The 21,263-nt window shown below is 36.0% G+C and overlaps 1 protein-coding gene across 1 annotated transcript; it reads left to right on the top strand.

Annotated features, from left to right (window-relative positions):
• The first annotated feature begins 604 nt into the window (after window positions 1-604).
• Window positions 605-18,546, top strand: ANGPTL5 (angiopoietin like 5). Its single transcript, XM_010973324.3, has 9 exons — window positions 605-782; window positions 4,094-4,291; window positions 5,967-6,111; window positions 7,800-7,903; window positions 8,770-8,863; window positions 10,820-10,920; window positions 12,628-12,748; window positions 14,827-15,012; window positions 17,971-18,546. The coding sequence occupies exons 2-9, from the start codon at window positions 4,196-4,198 to the stop codon at window positions 18,288-18,290; spliced, it is 1,167 nt and encodes a 388-aa protein (XP_010971626.1). The 5' UTR covers window positions 605-782; window positions 4,094-4,195; the 3' UTR covers window positions 18,291-18,546.
• Window positions 18,547-21,263: the final 2,717 nt, after the last annotated feature.

Raw genomic sequence — 21,263 nt, 5'->3', positions numbered from 1 at the left:
CTCCCTTGCCATTTCCCTACTTATAAGGTCTGCATTTCAAAGGCTTTTATTGGTGCCAGCCTTGCTGCCAGATTCTGGAAATAGATCATCACAGCATCGGCGGCCTGAAAAGAAGTGCAGATTTAATTTAGTAATCTCCTGGGAAGAGATGCCAAAAGAGATCATGATACTGAAATTGTTTCAGGAGGTATGGAAAAGTGAATGGATTTTTGAGCCATCAGTTTAAAAGGCTTTGCAAGTGAAAATTTGAAAAAAGGCCGAAACTTTTTGTTGGAGCTCATTATAAAAGTGCATATAATTCTGAGTATATCTCAGTCAGCTTTTGTGTGTGTGTGTGTGTGTGTGTAAAAACTCCCAGACTAGAAGCAGAATGTACAAACCGAATAAAAATCACTCACCCACCATGCAACTGCCTCTGCCTTTGTGAATCAATTTGTTCACTTTTAGAGTTCAAATAATCAACTTTTCCAGCTGAAACTATTTAAAAGAGTTTTTGCAAAGTTGGATGCAATGACTCAGATTGGAATGTGCTCTGGTGACTGAGATTTTAAAGTGCAACAACAAATTTGATTTTGACTTAAAACACAAAACACATAAGCCCCTTTCAGGACCACTCCAAGAGGAAAGAATACATAATCTTGGCAAAGAAAGGCTAAATGTGTACAGTGGGACGATTAGCTACCTTTGCAAATTTTTAACTGGCCTAGCCACCCGCATTGGTGTTGCTCCTCTTCCCCCTGCTATCGTCACAAGTCTGTTTCTCAAGATCCAACTTCAGAGAGGTAAGCAAAGTAGGGCACTGTAAAGTGCAAATAAAAGTGAAAAGGTTGTGTTTGCTGTTTGGCGTACTTGGGCATGGTTGACCTTCCTGAATGTCTAGTTTTTGCTATATTATTAGTTTGGTATCTCGTCACTCATAGGCACCTCATTGCTTTGTTGCATGGTATATTAGCATTAAGAAGCATAACTTAGTTTCTCATTTGCTTACAAATGCTTGCTCATATAATCATTTCTTATTCAAATGTTGCTTTAAAATGATAACCAGGAAGAAAAGAAATTTTAAACACAACGTTACAAGCTTTTTACAAACATTACAAGATCTATTTTTGACCTTTAAATTCTTTCTTTCTTCAAAATATTAAGCAGTTTTTCACTTTTTTAAGTTGTACAGCTCTTTATTAAGTTGAATAATTGTAAGCTGTATAGATTCTGAAAAAAGGGCTTAAGATTAGATATTTGGTTAATAGAAATATAAATTTGAGGCAATTATAAACTTCATCTCTTGGCAGGAAAGATAAGTATGACTCAAGCAATAAAAAAGAATATTACACTAAAATCTCTATATTTTGTCAAAAGAGACATTGGAATTAAATATAATGCTTAATTCTTTCACACTTCAAAACCATAAAATAATTCATTCTTTTATTAAGGAAATAAATATTGAGCACCTACTACGTGTTAAGCACTTTCTAGGTGCTGGGATACAGTAGAGAGCAAAATTCCAAAGTCCCTATGCTGATTAAACTGGTATTTATTTTTCTTCCTCACTAGAATATATTAGGCAGTGAAAAGTGCTACGAGGAAAAATAGAGTAGTGTAGGGAGATAGTGATGGAGATCAATTCTATTTTAGGTAGATGCTCAGGGAAAGTGTCCAAGGAAGGGAAGTCAAGGGCAGAGGTCTGAATGAAGAAAGGAGGTTGCCGTTCAAATATCTGGTTGAAGTATATTATCCAGAAACAGAGGATGCTTTAAGTACAAAAGGCTTTGAGGATAGAATTATATTTGATATGTTCAAGGAAGAGCAAGAAGACCACTGTACCTGGAACAGAGTTGGGTAGGGGAAGTGAGCTGGGACACGAGATTGGAGCAGTGCGTGGGGGATGTCCTTCAGATTCGGTGGGGACTTAAGTATTACACAAGGAATTTATAAAAAATCCAACCTCCAATGGAGGGAAAGTCATTGGAGAATTTTGAGTAGGAGAGTAATATCTAGCTTAACTTTTCCAAAGGATCGCTCTAATGGCCATGGGGGAACCTAGACTGCAGTTGGTAAGACTAGAAACAATGAGACCGGATTGAATGCTATTATTGTAGGTTGGATGAGAGATTATGGGAACTTGAGCTAGGATGGTAGCAATGAGATGTCAAGAAGTTTTCAAAATTTTAACCTTGAGCCGATAAATAAGATGTGTTGATGCATGTGCGTGACATATGAGTGAAATAGAAAACAAAAAAAGAATCAAATATGACTCTCAGATTTGGGACTGGAACCAACTGGATAAAGCGTATTACCATTTATTAAGATGGGGAAGGATAGGTTGAGGGTGGGAGAAGAAATAAGATTTGGGCTTCAAATATGTTAAATGTGAGATGCCTAGTAGACACCCAACTTCATTAACACGGTCTCATAAACCATTAATGGTATTCTACTTACAAAAGGAAATGTAATAGCCACTTTATAGAACATGTTCACACAATTTATCTAATTTGAATACTCTTACAACCTTTGAATTATGTGAGGCAGCATGTGGTGGACAATTTCTTGAGCTTTCAGTTTCATCTTGGCTGAGACAATTTTTTCCTCTGCCGAAGTATTTTCTTACTGAGGCTATTACTTTCCCTGCTGAAGCTTTTTTTTCTTTTTTTTTCTCCTCAAGTAAGAATTTCCTGAATTTGTCTCTGGGCAAGCTGTGAAAGACCAAAGCGTTTTAACATCTGGCTGATTTAAAATTGCTAAAGTTCTGCCATCCTCATTTCAATTTCATTAGACTTCAACTAGAAATTTAAGATTAAAGATATATACTCATCCAGTCCTAATATCGATGTTAAAAGTCATCAATATTGTCAGCAATGTTAGAACAGGTCAAATAATAATAATAATGATAATAATAAAAGAATGATAGTGATACCGCTTAATATTTGAGTGCTTGTTTCTCTTGCACTGTGCTAAGTGCTTACGTATATTAAATCATCAAATCCACACAACAATCCCCACTCTACAAAGGAAGTAACGAAGCTATAGTGATATTAGGTAACTTCACTCAAGTTTCCAGAGCAAATGTGTGGTGGAATCAATATTCAAATTTCTGGTCCCGGAGCCAGGACTCCCAACCTCCCCACGTTGCCTCACTGGAGAAACTTTGAGAATGTTTCAGTAGAATAAGCGATAAGAATACATTTAAACCGTAGGTGGTGAGGACGTGAAGTCAGAGACTAGGTAATTAGCTTAAGCTATTACTTCATTAATTAGTATTTTAGTGCCTATACCGTATCAGTCGCTAGACTAGTACCATAAAAACTATGGTCTCTACCCTGTGATTTTGGGTTAGAAAAGGAAACAGAAAAAATATCCTGAATAGGAAGCAAGACTCAGGAAAGTTTTGCTTTGCCTCCTAATTTTAGGATAGTGAAGACTTAGGCATGTTTGTGTGATGAAGAGAAGGAGCCACTATCACGGAGAATTTGAAAATTCATCGTAGACATTGATCTATCAACTTTCAGAGAGTGGTAATTTTCAATAACAATAGTGCCCTTATGTTCAGAATTGTTGAAGTTTTAACATTATTTATGTAAACCATACAAATCAATTAGAGTCCTAGAAATCTCACATATGTATGGTTAATATGACCATTATTGACAGCTAAATTCAGTTAGAAACATTTTAAGTCTGAATTGTCCTCTTTGGATATCCACACTGATAAAATTTCTACTTAGTAGTTTTTAGAAATAGTTCCAATGTACTCTTCTTCCCACTCCATCACTTATTTCTACCTCCTTATGATTTTTATGCAAACTGGTTCACAATTATAGAGGTACAACTTATCAAAGACATTTTTCCCCAAGGGCAAAATCTAACTCAGAAGCGAGATGATTTTATAAATTCATGTTGGCTTGCTTGATTTAGCTACCTAGTTAACTAGCTATTACCTATTGCAAAAGCATGGATTTATAATGCTATAATGCAGGCATACAGTGATTAAAAAAAAAAATGATAGCATCTCTAGAGGCTACCTTGTTTCTCATCTGAAGGGTGTTGTTTCAAAGAAGGGCATGGAAACGATTAAGTACTGGCCTCTGTTTTTGTTGTACAGCTTCCAGAACTTTTCGACTGAAGACGCTATGTACTGGAGTTCTTTCCACAGAGAGCTGACTGATCTTTGAAGATATTTTTCGTTTCTCCAACCAAGAAAAATATGATGTTTCTTTTCCAAGCCTCACTCTTGTTCTTAAATCTATGTATTTTTACTTGTGGAGAAGTTATACGAGGTAACTGTGTGCATCATTCTACGGTAAGAATTTCAGCAATATTATTTCAGCTAGGAAAGCATGATTGTATAGTTTTCAAGATATGCATTAGTCGTTAGAAAAGATTAATTACACTAGTCAATATAAGTTGTGGAAAAATTAAAGTGTTTATTTAGAATTGCTGAGACTTATGCTTTAATGGTATTATTTTTAAACTTAGGAAATTATAAACTGAGGAGTGACTCTTAAGAAGTTTCTTGTGAAAAATTTTTAAAGAAATCACAGGCCTAGGTTAAGAAGCCAGCAAGTTTTCTGGTTAACTTTGATGATGAAATATTTGGTACCTGAGAACAAAATTCGCTTTGTTTAAAAAAAAACTATTCTATAAACTTCAGTATTTCAGATATAATCTTGTGAGTGGTTACCTAGACAATTCTAAAATTAAAAATTACAAAATTTTATTCAAAACAATGTTAGAGTGATAGCTAAGGCAGTGTATGCGATACTATAAGCAGATGGTGATTTGACTCTCTATACAATTAAATGCTGGCTTATGATTTTTAAATGTTAGAAAATGTATTTACCACTATGTCAATACCAAGGTTGAAGCAAAAATAAATTCTAGGAAAGCCACAGAAATATTAAAAACTTAATGCTGTATACTAAAAATTTAAGAATCTTATTTTGGTTTCAAAAATATCATTGTAACCTAGGTTACAACCTAGTATGTCAATTATTATAGGACTATAGGGGGAAAAAAGCAAGAAGTTAATTTTGATCTATGTAAGAAAATGTAAGTATCTTTTTGGGGCAAATATCTTTTGTAATATGATTAGCTCTTTACCCGTCTCTGAATATTTGGGACAAAGAGGACAAAGCGTGGTTTTATTCTTGGACTTTAATAGCAGAGTTATTTAAATTATATAATTTCTACCAAAGAATGCTTTAATATTAAAGAAACCACAAGTGTGCCAACAAGAATAGATACCATTGAAATGACAGCTGTAATTGGCTTTTTTTTTCTTTTTGATTTTAACATAGTAGTTTGAAACCTCTTAATCTCCTACCCCTACCTTGACCCTCTTTTCTTCCCGCTCCCCACTGGTAACCACTAGTTTGTACTTTTTTGTTGGCTTTTTAAAGTGACATCTTTTGTTGATTTCGCAAAGCAAAATCCTATGCCTTTTTTCTGCTGTTACACTGATAGCTTTTAAATCTGTAAATGCTTTAATTTATACAAAAGTGACAATTCTGCACATTTCTCTCTCAGCTACACCCATAATTCCTAATAATTGGTGGCAGAAAGTCCTTTTGGCATAGAAATGGTGTCAGTATCTCGGAGAACCTTCTTAGTCCCTCTTCAAGGAGTCCTGGAAGAGGGATGACTCAGCACAATATCACACATGAAATGTGTAGAAGTTAAAGGTCAAGGCCATTGAGCCAGCATAATGGAAAGTAGACCCTAAATAAATCCTTTTGGATTTTGAGAAGAAAAAGAAGCGCAAAAATATTGAATTAACATACACTTATTGTTCATACCCAGAATTCACCCATAAGATTTATTTGGGGGAGTTTGAACTAAACAGTTAATTACATTTTTTTTTCTAATGATCATCCTTGTGTATGTCCTGAAATCTCATCTTTTTTTCTAGAGTCTTCTTACTTATTATATATGAGGTAATTCATATCTTTTTTCTTATTTCTATTTTTAATGTAAAGGATTCTCCAGCAGTCAATATTGTAGAAGATGAATCTAATGCAAAAGGTGAAAGTAAAAGTAATGATACTGTTTATAAAGAAGACTGCGAGGAATCATGTGACGTTAAAACTAAAGTTACACGAGAAGAAAAACATTTCATATGTAGTAAGTATTAAAAATAACCACAATTATAAAGGTATATGGTTTATTATTTCTAAGGGAGAGATGGAAAAAATATACTCAAGCGTTTGGCTCATTTTATATGTATCTTGACCATCCTAGGCCAGAGATTATATGTGTTTGGCACATGGTAAGTGCTTCATAACTATTTGGTAAGTGAACAAACCCTTCTTCTATACAGCCCCGGGGCATCAGTTAGCTGCAGAGGGAAAGGGCAAGCCAGGAGGCACTGTTCGTATCCAACTCCCTGGAGGCTATTTTCTTGCTTCCATCTGAACCAATAAGAAATTACAGCCTGGTTTTGAGGGAGGACTTCCTTAGTGTTGAATAACTGTGACAATACCACAACTTGTATAGTACAAATCCACAGTCAACTTATGTAGCAAAGCATTAAAAAAAAAAACTTTAAAAATCTCCATTTTTGTTTAAAACTATTTAGTAACAGTGTAGTAATTTTCATGGTCTGTTATGTATACAGTGGGTGTGGTGAGTAGCGGGATCTGAAAGCGGGGCGGTGATGATCTGACCCAGTTCTTATAGGACTGTGACTCCTAGGTTAGAATGTATGAAACGCTCACTTTGTTGTGTTTAATTCTATGTGTAACACAAGTATCTCAGGCTTCTCAAACCCATGAGTGTAGCCTCCTTTAGATCCATTAAGACAAAAGTCTAAATATAAGGAATATCTAATAGAAAGTGAGAGACTGAAAGTAAAAATGAGAGATGAAGCTGAATGAAGTAGGCTTTAAAATGTCAAGAATTGTTAATGTGATTATACTGCTAGAGTGAAAATTAGGATAATAGAAATAATTTTTAAAAGAATAATGTTTGCAATAATGTATGTGTGGCTCCTTTGGTTATAAAGGACATCAGTATAAATGAATAAACTTGGATAAAGTCTGACAAATATATGCTAGTCAATGTTTATTTCCTGATTTTGATGGTTGTGTTGTAAAGAATGTCTTTGGTGTGAGAAAAACACAATGAAATCTCCTGGGGCACCATGGTGGCATGCTCTCAAAAGAATTAGGAAAAAGTTCGTCAGACTGTCTTGCAACTAATCTATAAGTCAGATTGTTTTAAAATAAAAACATTTCTAAAAAGGAAAATATATAGTAAAAGTTTAACCAGAAACCAACCAGCCAAAACTTTTGATTCAGATTTATTATGTGTGTATATGTATGTGTGTTTGCAATTTCTTTATGTAAAAATATAGCATTAACAGAAAAAAATTTTTTAAAGACTTATTTTAAAAGTTAACTTGCATAATATGGAATGATTGCCTTTTACTTTCTTATGTAGGAAAAATTAATGAGTCTTGGACCTCCTATACCTCCCATCTTATGAAGTGAGAACTTGTATTCAGAATGTTGTCTTTTGGTTATAATAGATTAAATTACTGGGGGTAATCTAAATGATTAGGAAGCATACTGTCGTAGAGAAGTGTTGAAACAATTTTTTCTTGGTCAATCCTGAGTTAAACAACAACAAAAAATACTAACTAGAATATGCAATTCTGAGTACTTAGGTAAATTGAGATATTACTGTGTTTACATATTTATCCAAAATCATGTGAAGTTCACTATTTTCCACTGGAATTGTTTTCTATAACAATATAATATTTAACTAACAATATAATATTTAGCAAATTACTTATTTTATTATGATTTAAGGAAACTTGCAAAATTCTATTGTTTCTTACACACGGAATACGAAAAAACTACTAAGAAATATGATGGATGAACAGCAGGCTTCCTTGGATTACTTATCTAATCAGGTATGGATTTTTTTGTATTGTGTTGATATTGCATGTGTACATTGATATAGTTAGCCAGAGGTATAATCATTTAATTTTTTAATGCACTCATGTCCAGATATCTATTTAATGCCTATTATGTTAGAGGCACCATAGTAAGTAAGCCTCGGGCAAACAAAGCAGTAAGAACAAAAGAGAATCTTCACTTAAGGTATATACAGCCTAGCGGAACAGAAAAAGATAGTGAAAATGTTATGAATGCTGTTAGAATGAAGCACAAGAGAAATTCACGATCTGAACTGCGAGAAATGTTGCCAGATGATAGAGATTGTGAGCTGGGTCATGAAAGATGGATAAATGCTTCAAAGGTCACAAAGGTTGGAGAGGAAGGGTAGGGCGCTCCAAGCCAGGAAACCGCGCGGAGTTGGTGCAAGGGTGGAGTGGCTGGTGAGTTTGAGGGTGTATGAGGAAAACTGACTTAAAGAAATAGGAACTAAGTCATGCCACACCAAGGAGCCACCAAAGTGTCTGAGCAGGGAAATGAAATGTTTAGATTGGCAGCTGGTGTGGAGGAAGACTTGAGGAAGAGCAGAGAAAGGAGACAGGGAGATCAGATAAGAAACTACAGCAAAGGAGCAGGCAAGATACAAAGAACAGACAGGCAAGAGCAGTCAAATGCAGATGAAAGCAATGTGAATTTAATGAGTGCTATTTAGCTATGCCTTTTCTGCTTTCTTAGAGCAGCAAGGGATTCAATGTAGAAAAACAGGCATCATATATATTTCAAAGCTGGATTTATAAGAGGCTTAGAAATATCAGTCATAGAACTCAGCTAAAGGAGTTTTGTTCAAATATAAATTCATTTAAATGCGTGCATGTGTGTCTAGGTTAATGAGCTCATGAATCGAGTTCTCCTTTTGACTACAGAAGTTTTTAGAAAACAGCTGGATCCTTTTCCTCACAGACCAGTTCAGTCACATGGTGAGAACTTTGGTATTTCAGCCCTTTCATACTTGTCTTCTATTGCTTAAAATTTTCCTGGACAGGTCGGTGTATTTAAGAAGTTTTGTTTAAAAAAAAAAATACAGCTCATTATTATCTAACAGACCGGAGAAGTAATACCTGCCATTAAGCAAATTTCAACCCAGACAATGTGTACTTTTCTTGAATCGGGAAGTTTTTCCGACCATTTTAAAGCCATGGCTGTGTATAGATATCCTGAATCTGTTGAAAATAGCACGGGTTTATGTAACTGAATTCAGCCTCCCCTTTACATTTTATTAACAATCCATCTTCAGTTAGAAGAAAAGAAGGTCTCAGAATTCCTCCCACCTGTAAAAAGTATTTTTGACATGTTTGAAAGATTTCAAATTGAGACATTAAATTTGAAAAGAAAAAGAAACTTAAGATAGAAACAAACTGGAATTTAGCACTTTTTATACTAAAATACAGTATAGTAGTTCCTAAAGGCATGGGTTTCTAAGAAAAATACCCTCTACGGATGTGAACCAATACCAAAAAGTTCCAAGCCAGTAGATATTTATTGAGGGCCTGGTGTATGATCTTTCTTTTTTCCTTCCAAAGAGAAAGGAGTAATCTGTTACTGAGAATCTCCTATGTGTCAGGTACATAGACAGGCACTTTCACATGTTATTTTTTGATTTTTAAATTATTTTATTATATCATTTATTTCCCGTAAATGAGTAGTGTAGGCAGTGTAATACACTGGTAATGAGCAAGGACTTTGATGTCAGACCATCTGTCTTCAAGTCCCTGATCCACTGTTTCCTTGATGTCGGTTTCCTCACCAGTAAACTGATAGTCCCTACCTCACATGGTTGTTGTGGAGAATAAGTAAATACACCAAAATCTCTTAAAATATTGCCTGCTGTGTCATAAGACAGTATAAGGGTTTGCTGTGATGATGATCATCAGATGAGGAATATGAAGCCCGGAAAAGTCTAAATAACCTGTTTATTTATTTGGATGGTGATGGCAAAGCAGATATTGCAACTCAGATTAGTCCTTCATTGTAAACTTCTATCATATCTCTAAGCGTAAAGTTTTTATAAAAATGTCTCCTGGCAATTCAGAAGGAAGGCAACAAATCTATGTCTTCTGGAAAGGAAGGGCAAAGCAAGTGATTTTTTTTATACCTAATTTTTTGCAGATGACATTTTCTGCACATTTCCTGTGTGCTACGCACCATGCTAAGTCCTTCACATAATGCCTTACTATGTAAATTGTCCGAATAGCAAGTAGACAGTAGTGTTATTATAACAATATTACACATGAAGAAAAGTGGTGCCATAACTTAGCTAATGGTTCCCGGCTAGTAAAGAGTAGAACGAAGACTCTAACCAAGGCTTCTGGCTCTCCAGTCTCAGGCTTTCACGTGTTTGTTCTCTGGGTAATCGATGCTGTAAGGGTTGAACTATTTTATTACATTTATCATACAAAGATAATACAAAGTGAAGTATCTTAGGGTAGAAAGGATGTGTCAGTAGTAGTTAATGGACTTATTCCTTTGGATTTTCTCCTTGCCATTCAAACAGATTTATGCTACACGTTATGCCCCCAAGATAAGCCTAGATTTCTGAAAGGGCATTTTTATGTTTTGGACAAAAGAAGCATAATTATAAAATATATTAAATAAATGTTGATACCAAATGGAACACTGATCAATAACAGCGAGTTACTAGTGAAGGTTTATTGCAGCATAAATTGTTTAATCCAATTTTTTCCATCTATCTGTCTAGTTTCTTCTTATTTCTAAAGTTGAGACAATTTTTCATTTCCAAGAAGTTAAAATCATCATATCATTAATGGGAATTATAATAATGATTTCAGCTAGCACTGTCAATTCTCTACAGCAAAATGATTAAGTCTGAAATTTATACCTGGAAATATCCTAAATAATGAATTTTACTTTTCTAGGTTTAGATTGTACTGATATTAAAGATACCATTGGCTCTGTGACTAAAACACCGAGTGGTTTGTATATAATCTACCCAGAAGGAGCTAGTTACCCATTTGAGGTAAAGTTTTCCCTTATTATATGGATAGGCATCTTATGTATTTAATTAATATTAAAATTTTAATTATTTTGATATTTTATTTTCTCTTGAAAATTTTAAAATAAATTAGTATAAGTTCCAGTTTCAAATTTTTTGCTTTCTGGAATTCTGGCCCAAACCACAAACCAGTAAAAGAACTAAAGAGTCTTTCACTTTTCTATTTGAGTTTTCATGGTTATACCCTTTAAAGTAAATCCATTTAATGCAAGATCTTATCCTTACAGTAGGCAGAACTATACAATATAAATACTTCTTTCCTTTAATTAGCTTATAGATATTAAAAAGTGATGGTGTGCTTTGTCTTGGAGCTTGCTAGAAATACTTTAATTTCTCTTCCTATACATGGTTATAACTTTCTTTGAATGATCGATGATTTTATGTGATTGTATAAGAAATTAATAATTAAAAAAACTTTCACTAAAATGTGAGACAGATTAAGCTGATCCATTCTTAAATTGATTAAATTACTCATGTCTATCCTTAGTAGTTCTATAATATGACTTCTGGAAGAAATTTCTACTAGAAACTGTATATTATTGAAATTATGTATATTGTTTTATATGTATACACATAAGTTATATATATATATATATAATTTTCTGGTTACTTTTTTGTGCATACGAAAGTTTATAATACCAATATCATAACTTACTGATAGTCTTTATTACACAATAAAATAATTTTTTTCTAAGTAGATACTACCAATTTCTTGTCTTTGAATTGCTAACATTATTTTTTGACTTCTATCAGCAAGATGTCAAAAATTGGGAATTAAGTGGGAAATAATTTTAAATTACCTAAATTACTTCACATACAGATTCAAAAATGGGCTTGAACAGATGTGGAAAGGGAAGGCTTCTAATTTTGAGAAGAGTAGGATGCATAATCACCTCTTTTGTGGGAAAGTGTTGGTTCCCTGACTTCCTCCACACTGCCTTTTTCTGTCCGTGTGTGGGAAGTTTCTGATGGAGGTTTGCTCTGATTTTCTCTCTTTGTCACTTCTGTGGGTCCCCTACAGTTGTCCTCTGAGCACCACAGATGTACCTCTGAGGCCCTGCTGAGATGGGCCATGATCATGCCTTTCTCTCTAAAAATCCCAGTCTGAACACAGGCATTCCAGCTTCTGGAGAAAAGAGCAATTAAAGACAGGCATACAGGCACATTTAACACTGTTAAAAACAAAGCAGTGTTTTAATTAAAAGGAAAAGTTAATTTATAAAAAAATACATCACTCTGCCACATCAGACTGCTACTGCTGTTACTCAGCTGGAAATATTTATGGAGTTGAGGAATAAGAGGATAGACTTCAAATGCTACAAACACTTACATATAGACAAAAATGACTGATACAGGGGCTGCAGTTAGGTTTTTTTTTTTTTATCTTTCCTTTTCATATTCTTTTCCATTATAGGTTACTACAAGATATTGAATATAGTTCCCTGAGCTGTACAGTAGAAACTTCTTGTTTATCTGTTAGGTTTGTATCATAATAAACAATATTATTTCTAGAGAGTAAAAAAATCTGAATATGTTAATGGCATACAGTTGCACTGAAACTTCCAGTGGAAGTATCACCTCTTACTCTAGGCTTAAGGGTGAGGTATGAGTTTTATATTAAAGAATGAAAATAATAGTATGTTATTTTTACCTTTTCTGGGTTTATTTTAGGTAATGTGTGACATGGATTACAGAGGAGGTGGATGGACTGTGATACAGAAAAGAATTGATGGGATAATTGATTTCCAAAGGTTGTGGTGTGATTATCTGGATGGATTTGGCGACCTTTTAGGTCAAATTTTATTTCTTTTCCCTCTTGTTTTCTTCTTTTTTTGGTATTATGCCTACAGACCGTGTCTCTATTGGTCAAATTGCTAGTAAAAAATGGCAAATCCTTATGAATATAAAAATGTGGCTTAAGTTACTCTCTGTATTATTATTTAAAATAAGTAGATCTTCAGTTGGGATCTGAAAATCTTCAGATACCTGTTGAAATGTGATTTCTAAATTGGATATTTATTAAGTATTGACTAGGCACCCAGCAGAGTTCTGGTAGATGCTCAATGACTATTTGTAGACTGGAAAACTGAATGGTCAGGGACCTTGAAATTCTTGAGATTTGTGCTGTGTCTACACAGGCAAATGAAATAGAGAATTGGGGTACATGGCTGTATGACTTTAAATATATGAACTGGGAGCAGTGTTTTATAAAAATGTCAATAAAAATCACTATGCTTAAAATTTGGAAAATGTAAACCCCAGGTGAATTGTAAAATCTGTTCACATTGTTACCACGTGGCAGCATCACTTTTTCTGGCAAATAGAACCACCAGTATTTCTGAACATAGCAGAATTTTACATTAATTGGAACTTTCCCAAGTGACTTTGATCATTTCAATGCCATTATTTTAAATTACTGTTGTTATAATTAGAAAAAATTTAAACCCCATAGTAATGTCACCCAAGGATTTAGTGAGTGGTGGTGCTAGTGTAGCTGCTAAAAACGCTACCACGTGCCAGTGATGTTAGAAGGGACATGAAATGTAATAAAATGTTATGAAGCAGGCCAGATTGCTGCTGTGCTATGGAGTGCAGTTGATATACTTGTGTTTTCTCCGCATTACCTCCAATTTTCCAGTGAGCCCTGCCTTCTGAATTGAGTAGTCATAGGTCTGCAGGCTCTAAATGATCATCTTTAAATGCTTATTTCTATGGGGAAATTATTTGAGTGTCAGGTCTTCAGACAGGTATCCTTCATGTAAACAGGCTGCTTTGTATTTGGTATATTTTAAAAATAAACTTGGGATTAGGGAAAATATATTGTTAAGTCAAATTTAGGGTCAGGATAAAGGGAAAGATGGCAAGGACTCTTAAATTGGAGTGTCCTAGACGGTGAGGCACAGGGCAGGCCCATCTTACTTCTAGTACTTCCTTCTTGCTTCCCATACCCATTTTCTTCCTGTACTTCTTCAGAATACTTTTCATTTCTAGGTGGGTTGTAGCTAAAATGCCCCTGTAAGCCCTGGAGACTGACTTAGTATCTTAGCTATAGTTTTAAGAGTGTGAATGCAGTCCCATTGTCCCCCAACTCTTTGGAGTTTGTTTTGACTAGACCCCTACTTCCTTCAGTAATTTCATGATTCAGGTGGAGGGATATACTTCAGAGCAAGGGTGTTCACGTTGAGGCTACGCCATGGGCAGAGGGAGGTAGAAAGCCATTGGCTAGAACATGCAAGAAGCATGCAGTCTGAATTAGGGAGTTTAATAATTCACCTTGGATCCACAATCATCTTGGAACTATTGACCCTAAACCTGAGGATACTCCAGGTTACGTCTCCAGTGTTGCTACGTTACGTCATAGGTAACCGACGAGCTGTATTATAACAAAGAAATATTTGTTCACAAAACATTATTCACAAAGACAGAAAAAAATAATTTCAACTGAGCATTTTCAGGACATATATCTTTAAGAGAGGCTAATTTGGAGGTTAAACCTCTTACATTTACTGGTACACATCATTTTGTTACCTGCCATGATATTTCAACTGGTCTTTTGTTGACATGCCTTAAGGTAAAGCTTGACTTTTTACTTAGCCTTCAGATGAATTTTTGAATTTAACTTGGGGAGACAAAAACTGAAACAGAATCTAGTTATCCTCAGTCTAGTAAAGTAGAAGTGGGGAGATATACATATTTTTTTGGTAAATTAGGCAAACACTGATCATTTGAGCTAGGGTCATCCAGTCCCTCAAAGTATTTATGTGTGCCATCTCACAGTTATTGAAACACTAAACAACATCAAACACTAAATAATAAAGGGTTATTAATTTGTATTAAAATATATTAAAAAAAAGGCATTTTTCTTAACAGGCGAATTTTGGCTAGGGCTGAAGAAGATTTTTTATATAGTGAATCAGAAGAATACCAGTTTTATGCTGTATGTGGCACTGGAATCTGAAGATGACACATTCGCTTATGCATCATATGATAATTTTTGGCTAGAGGATGAAACAAGATTTTTTAAAATGCATTTAGGACGGTATTCAGGAAATGCTGGTAAGTTTTTTAATTCCTAAAATTATCCAGAAGAGTTAAACATAACTGACTCAATATTAGGTGGAGATAAAATTCATGCATTTCTTTTGGTGTATGACACATAAATGATAACAGACTAGATTAAGAATGAGAAAACTGTCTAAATCTTGAGTTTTGAAACTCTGCCATGATGGTTGCACCACCTTATGATTTGGAAGTGCTTCATATTCTTTAAAACAACTTACCATATGTAATCACAATTGATTCTTTAGCTAGAGAGTCTGTGGGAAAGGCTGGGAAGGTATTTCTTAAACATTTTCACGTTTCTGAGAGGCTGGCATTTAGAAGTCATCGAATGTCAGAGCTGATCTCCACTCTTCTCACTTTACAGGTGAAGAAACCTGAAAGATTAAGTGACTTGCCCAAGATTGCCAGCTCATCACATCTGAGCCAGGGCAAGGGACCAGGTCAAGAGAACTACTAGTTTAGTGGTTTCTTTCCCGCTGTGCCTCAGTGCATCTACTCATTTCCAAAGAAATTAAGTTTGTTAGAACTTCAAAACACTTGATGTTAGATTTACATTTTGATGCTGAAATTTTAAATTTGAGTTAATACTGAATTCAGCTCCCCTGTTGTTGCACTTCATGGTACTTGCTCATTGGGTACATTTAGTGTTGGAAATCCAAAAATGAATGAGTTATGTTCACAGTTCTTTAACTGATTGCAATAGAGAGGGAGAGATAAATAAAACTGAAAACGCAGAGTACTGGTAGAGGTTTGGGGGGTAAAGAGAGGTTGAGAAACGCTTCCAGTTGATTGCATCCAGAAACTCTTCATGAAAGGGTTATTTTCAACAGAGAGTTAATGTTATCCACCTGGGACGCTCTTTGAAAGTACATATTCACACGGAATCTGATTCAGTAAGTTTGCACCCAGGTATTTGTGTTCACTAGATGGATATGTTGGCATCCTTTTGGCTGAGAATCACTGATCTGTATTTGGAGGAGTGGATAGGCTTTTGGCAAATGAATGTTGGCAAAGAAAGCAGCCTTAGTCAAGGCACCCAGGAGGAAAATTACTGGGCACGAAGAGTTGTCTGGTACTGTTGGAATCTCTGGCATCTCAGGGGGTTTAGTCTCAGGATATTAGGTAAAAGTCTGAAATTTAAATCTTGACATATAGGGACATTTTAAAGAGTTATATAATTTTTGAGACTTCATCTCTAAAAGTATAAAGAACTATCTAAATATGGAACATACAATGTTAGGAAAAGTTTATGTGGGTTTCTGTAAAAGATGACTAGGATCTAACGAGAGGATTCAGTTTATAATGGCAAGAATGTTTTCATTTCAGAACCCTCAGATTTTGTCATGCCTTACTCTGCCTTTTCCCAATACTGTTGTCAAGTAACTTCCAAATGGTGATCACATAATATGACCAAACTAAGGAAAAAGGCGTCAATGGAATGTAAAGATAGAAACATAGGAAAACCAGGGGGTTGAATGTGATCAGGTGTTTGGTAGAGGTGAGCCACAAATTTGACTTTGAGCTCAGAGCAAAAATGGAAATTTGAAGTTTGAACATTTGAGCAACACAGTTCTGCCAGGAGGACAGATAGTCCCTGATTCTGAAACTTGAGGGAAATTTCTCTGGGTTCTTAGAGAAAACAAAGTGTCATGTTTTTAACTATAGTCTCCCAGAAAACATGACAATGAGTTTTAATGGGCTATTTCTTCCAAAACTGACTTATGCATGATATTTTCAAAATAATCTATTAAATGTAATCCAGTTAGGAGTCCATAAAATGTGTGATGCTTCTGATGGACTTAAACCAGAGAGCATGTCTGTGGAGGGACGCTTTATATGATAATTATTATAGGCAGTGCTCCGTAAGTGTTGTCTCTCTCATCTGAACTTCGGAAAGGTATTGCATTGTGTGGGTGTTGAAAATTATATTCTCCCTGCAAATATCTGCAGTGTAGGCATTTTGTTTCCCATGAAGTGCAGAGTCTGAGATTTTAATACTCAGCAGGGCTGCAAAACAGGTTACAGATTGTTAATGAAGTTCTCTGGGTTCCTCTAAGACGTATCTCAAGGGATGCCAAACATTTGGGATAGATTGAAACAAAGATGGGCTTTGAATTCTTCAAAGATTTTACATAGCTTCACTTTTACTTAGTGTTTCGAATATACATTAGCAAATTTTACATATAAGTGAAATCTAAGTACAATGGGACTAATTAGAGTCTTTTATTTATATGGTTTAAAACATACAAACAAACATGACTTCTACTGCTGCCACTTAGTTAACGGGATTGCCTTGGCCAAGATACTTAATCTTTGAAAATTATTGTGACCATCAAGGATACCATACATAGAATGTCCAATGTAAGCCTTTAAACTATAGTATTGTTTTAACTAGTGTCCAGTTGGTCCATTTATCATGTGGAGAGCAATGAGGAAAAGGCATACCTCAGCAGTGTCGCTGATTTTTTTCTTGAAGGCATTGGGCATTTTATTTAAATTTGGTGGCCTCTAAATAAAACCAAACAGCTTACAGCTATAAATTTGTTTCTTAAAGGTAGAAGTTTCACCTTCATCCATATCTCTCTATCTGGTATAAAAAATATATTATGTGTAAAATATTTTCTTTTCCTAAATTACCAATTACCATATTACTCTTCCTCAAACTATGACATTTATACACCATTTTTTTTTTTTTGAAAAAATTATCTGGGTCTGTCTACACAGCTTCCATTTTGGATTGTGATTTTATATCAAATGTCCACTTAAAAATGTTGAGGGATTCATTACCAGATTTTGGAATGTTGCTGTCTGGAGGAGAGATTTTAATATGATACCTAGTGAAAAATCATTTAAACGTTAGTTCTAAATGCAGTGCTTTTGCATAATAGGCTGGTAACAGTCAGTTCAAATTGCAAAAATTTAGTCATTAAAAAAATAATCTGTTTTACCCAGGTGATGCATTCCGGGGCTTCAGAAAAGAAGATAATCAAAATGCGATGCCTTTCAGCACATCAGACGTCGATAATGATGGGTGTCGCCCTGCATGCTTCGTCAGTGGTCAGTCTATGAGGAGCTGCAGTCACCTTAGTAACCACACGGGCTGGTGGTTCAACCAGTGTGGTCTCGCTAATCTGAACGGCATTCATCACTTCCCCGGAAAATTGCTTGCAACTGGAATTCGATGGGACACGTGGACCAAAAACAACTCACCTATCAAGATTAAATCTGTTTCAATGAAAATTAGAAGAACTTACAATCCATATTTTAAGTAACCTCATTTTAAATTGTAATGAGTGTTCCACAGTTATTTTTGAAAATATATGAAAGATTTCACAATGGTTTCTCTTTTTACTGAGTGTTGCAGACAGATTAGCCAAAATTCAACTATAGGTGACATCTAGGTATTATGGGTTTAATTAGAAATTTTTAGTTTTGTAGAGTTTTACAAAGGAAAACATGGTTCAATGTATACTTTTACTACTAACTATGTTAACAATATGTAATAAAATTTGTTTTGACTAATTGCAACTTGTCTGGACCTGGAGTCTGTTGTCCATTTAAAGGATTTTCCCTTTTCTTTAAAGCATAGTTTTAAACCATAGTAGATGGTTGGGAAAATTAAAGAGAACATTATACTTATTTCTATATTTATTTGAAATGGCTAACTATAGAATCCACAGATAATTTCAGTTGAAGACAATTACAAGAAATAGTTTTATTCAGGGGGAAGGTATAGCTCAAGCCGTAGAGTACATGCTTAATCATGCAAGAGGTCCTGGATTCAATCCCCAGTACCTCCTCTGAAAATAAAAATAAACCTAATTACCTCCCCCAGCCAAAAAAATTAATAATAATTAAAATACAGGTTCTCATGTAAAAAAAAGAAATAGCTTTGTGCAGATTAATTTGTAAACTTCACTGTACTATTTCCAGGTGATTCCAGAATATTTTATAGGTAATAAGAGTTTGCTGCAAAAATAAAGTCCTTATTGCCTTCATATTTTATTATAGTTAATACATTTATGCTTTTTTGTAATAAATTTACTATGCATTTATATCCTGATCAGTTGCATTCTAAAACACATTTCTATCTTAACTCTCTTTAAGCCAATAGGAATGGTATAAACTTTAAGTAAAGGAGAAAGCAATCAACCAGTGGTCTAGAGGTGACTCTAGGGACAAGCTCATCCATTCTACTTTTTCTACTAGGTTGGAAGGAGTTGGAGTGGTAAGGATTCCAAGGGAAAACACCAGCAAGGAACGTGCTGGACCAAGTTTCATTTAGTTAAGAGTTAGGATTGAATAGAAAATTACTTTGTCCAGAGTTCGGGTAATACAATGTACAAAGGAGGGTAGAAGTAGCTGAAAAATGAGGTGAGAGGAGGACTGAATTAAAAATACACGTGAGGATACAGAGATCAGAGTGAGTTATCTGAGCCCAGAGCAGGGCTGAGCTTGATCAGCACACAGAACCTGATCTGAGCTCAGGGGTAAGCAAAAATGACATGGTGACAATTCAAGACTGCTTTCACTTCGATCTCCTCGCCAAGCAGCGGCTAAATCATGTACAGAATATACACAGGCTAAGACTGCAGGTGGATGAACCTGGTTTCCCATGGCCTCCTGTGCATCTCACAGAGGCACAGCTGAGGTTCCGTGCCTCAGCAGTGGTTAGTGATGGCTATTACCCTCGAGGAGCACAGAACTGTGGGTTCACTGCCTTTCACATTTGCAGTGATATAAGTACCAGAAATAAATTTACATACAAATTAAGGAAATAATTTTGCTACTCAGCTAGCTACACCTAACGTATGTCCTGGAATCCCTGGCTGCAGGGCCCTGGGGGTACTGGGACTAGTGTCAGTGCACTGGTGTGTAGGGCCAGATCCTGGACCTATTTGGTGAACAGGGTTAAGTCCTGTGACTGCTCTGGGCTCAAGGGATCTTAGGGCAGGTGACCTGCTCATGGATGGGGCTCTCATGGGACTAGGGGCTTGGCCTGAGGTGTCCTGGTACTCCTGCTGACAGACTCGTTGGTTGGGCTGCATCCTGGAGCTAATAAGCTAGAGGAGGACTCCAGAATGGCACTTGTCAGCACCAGTGTCCTTATGGTAGAACAAGTCCCCAGAATGGCTGCCCCCAGGGTTTATGTCCCCAGAGTGAGCGCCAGTGTTTTCCTTCCTCTCCCAGAGACTGTCCATGATCAGTGAAAGGGTTTGACCCAGGCTCCTTCCAAATCACTGTCTCTGTTCTGAATCCCAAACCATGCAAGATTTTGTATATGCCCTTTAAGGGGGGGGGGTTCTGTTCCCCATGCCCACTGGCTCTCCCTAAGGTATGGCCTGCTAGCCTTCAAATCCAGATGTTCTGGGGACTTGTCTTCCAGTGCAGGAGCCCTAGTCCAGGGAGCCCAGTGTGGGGCTCAGACCGTTCGCTTCTTGAGGAAGAACCACTGAAAGTGTCATTTCTTCCGGTTTGTGGGTTGCACCCACCTGGCAGAATATGTCTTGACTATTCTGCCCCTTTACCCCTCTTACCCAACTTATTGTGGCTCCTTCTTTATATCTTTAATGTATAGAAGATCTTTTCTGCTAGTCTTGCAGTCTTTCTCATCAATCATCAGCACGATCTCTCTATCAGGTCATCTTCTAGTCATCAGGTCTCTAATTTGGTCTTCAATAGTTGTAGTTTTGATGTGTCTGTGGGAGGAGGTAAGCTCAGAAGCTTTCTACTCCACCATCTCGGTCACTCCTCCCTGAACACAAATCTTCTGAACCCCTCCCACTGAGGTGGGAAGCCCCATAAAAAGATCAGCAGGACCCCCAGGCAGGGCCACCACTCTCCTGCCAGCATCATCTGGTTCCCTGGCCCAGAGGCTCTATCTCACTTTTTGCCTCTGAAACGGCTTACTTACGCCTAAAATTCTATTGGTTCCCTGAGCTTTCTCCTGATTGGTTATTTCCCTCACTCCTAATTGGTCCATTTCCCTCACTCCTGATTGGTTATTCCTCTCCCTCCTGATTGGTCTATTTCTACAAAGCTTGTTCCTAGTTGGTCAACTTTTGTTATACTTTATTTGCATATGATGTTGCAAAGTGTAAACGGGCAGCCCATAAAGTCCTGTGTAAACCTACAATCAGGGTCCAGAGCTTGGAGTGTTAACTCCTCTGGGCCCACTGGCATAATAAACCTGAGTTCTCCAACTCTCAGTGTTGCTTGGTCTCTCGCCCGGATCCAGTTTGCTG

This window comes from Camelus bactrianus, chromosome 10, assembly GCF_048773025.1.
Source record: "Camelus bactrianus isolate YW-2024 breed Bactrian camel chromosome 10, ASM4877302v1, whole genome shotgun sequence".
Lineage (NCBI taxonomy): Eukaryota > Metazoa > Chordata > Mammalia > Artiodactyla > Camelidae > Camelus > Camelus bactrianus.
This window is presented reverse-complemented; position numbering and strand designations above follow the sequence as displayed.

Coding starts and splice junctions, on each gene's coding strand:
- ANGPTL5 (XM_010973324.3), top strand. CDS start 4,196: ATGATGTTTCTTTTCCAAGCCTCACTCTTGTTCTTAAATCTATGTATT. Junction 4,292..5,966: donor ACTGTGTGCATCATTCTACG/GTAAGAATTTCA, acceptor TTTAATGTAAAG/GATTCTCCAGCAGTCAATAT. Junction 7,904..8,769: donor TGGATTACTTATCTAATCAG/GTATGGATTTTT, acceptor ATGTGTGTCTAG/GTTAATGAGCTCATGAATCG.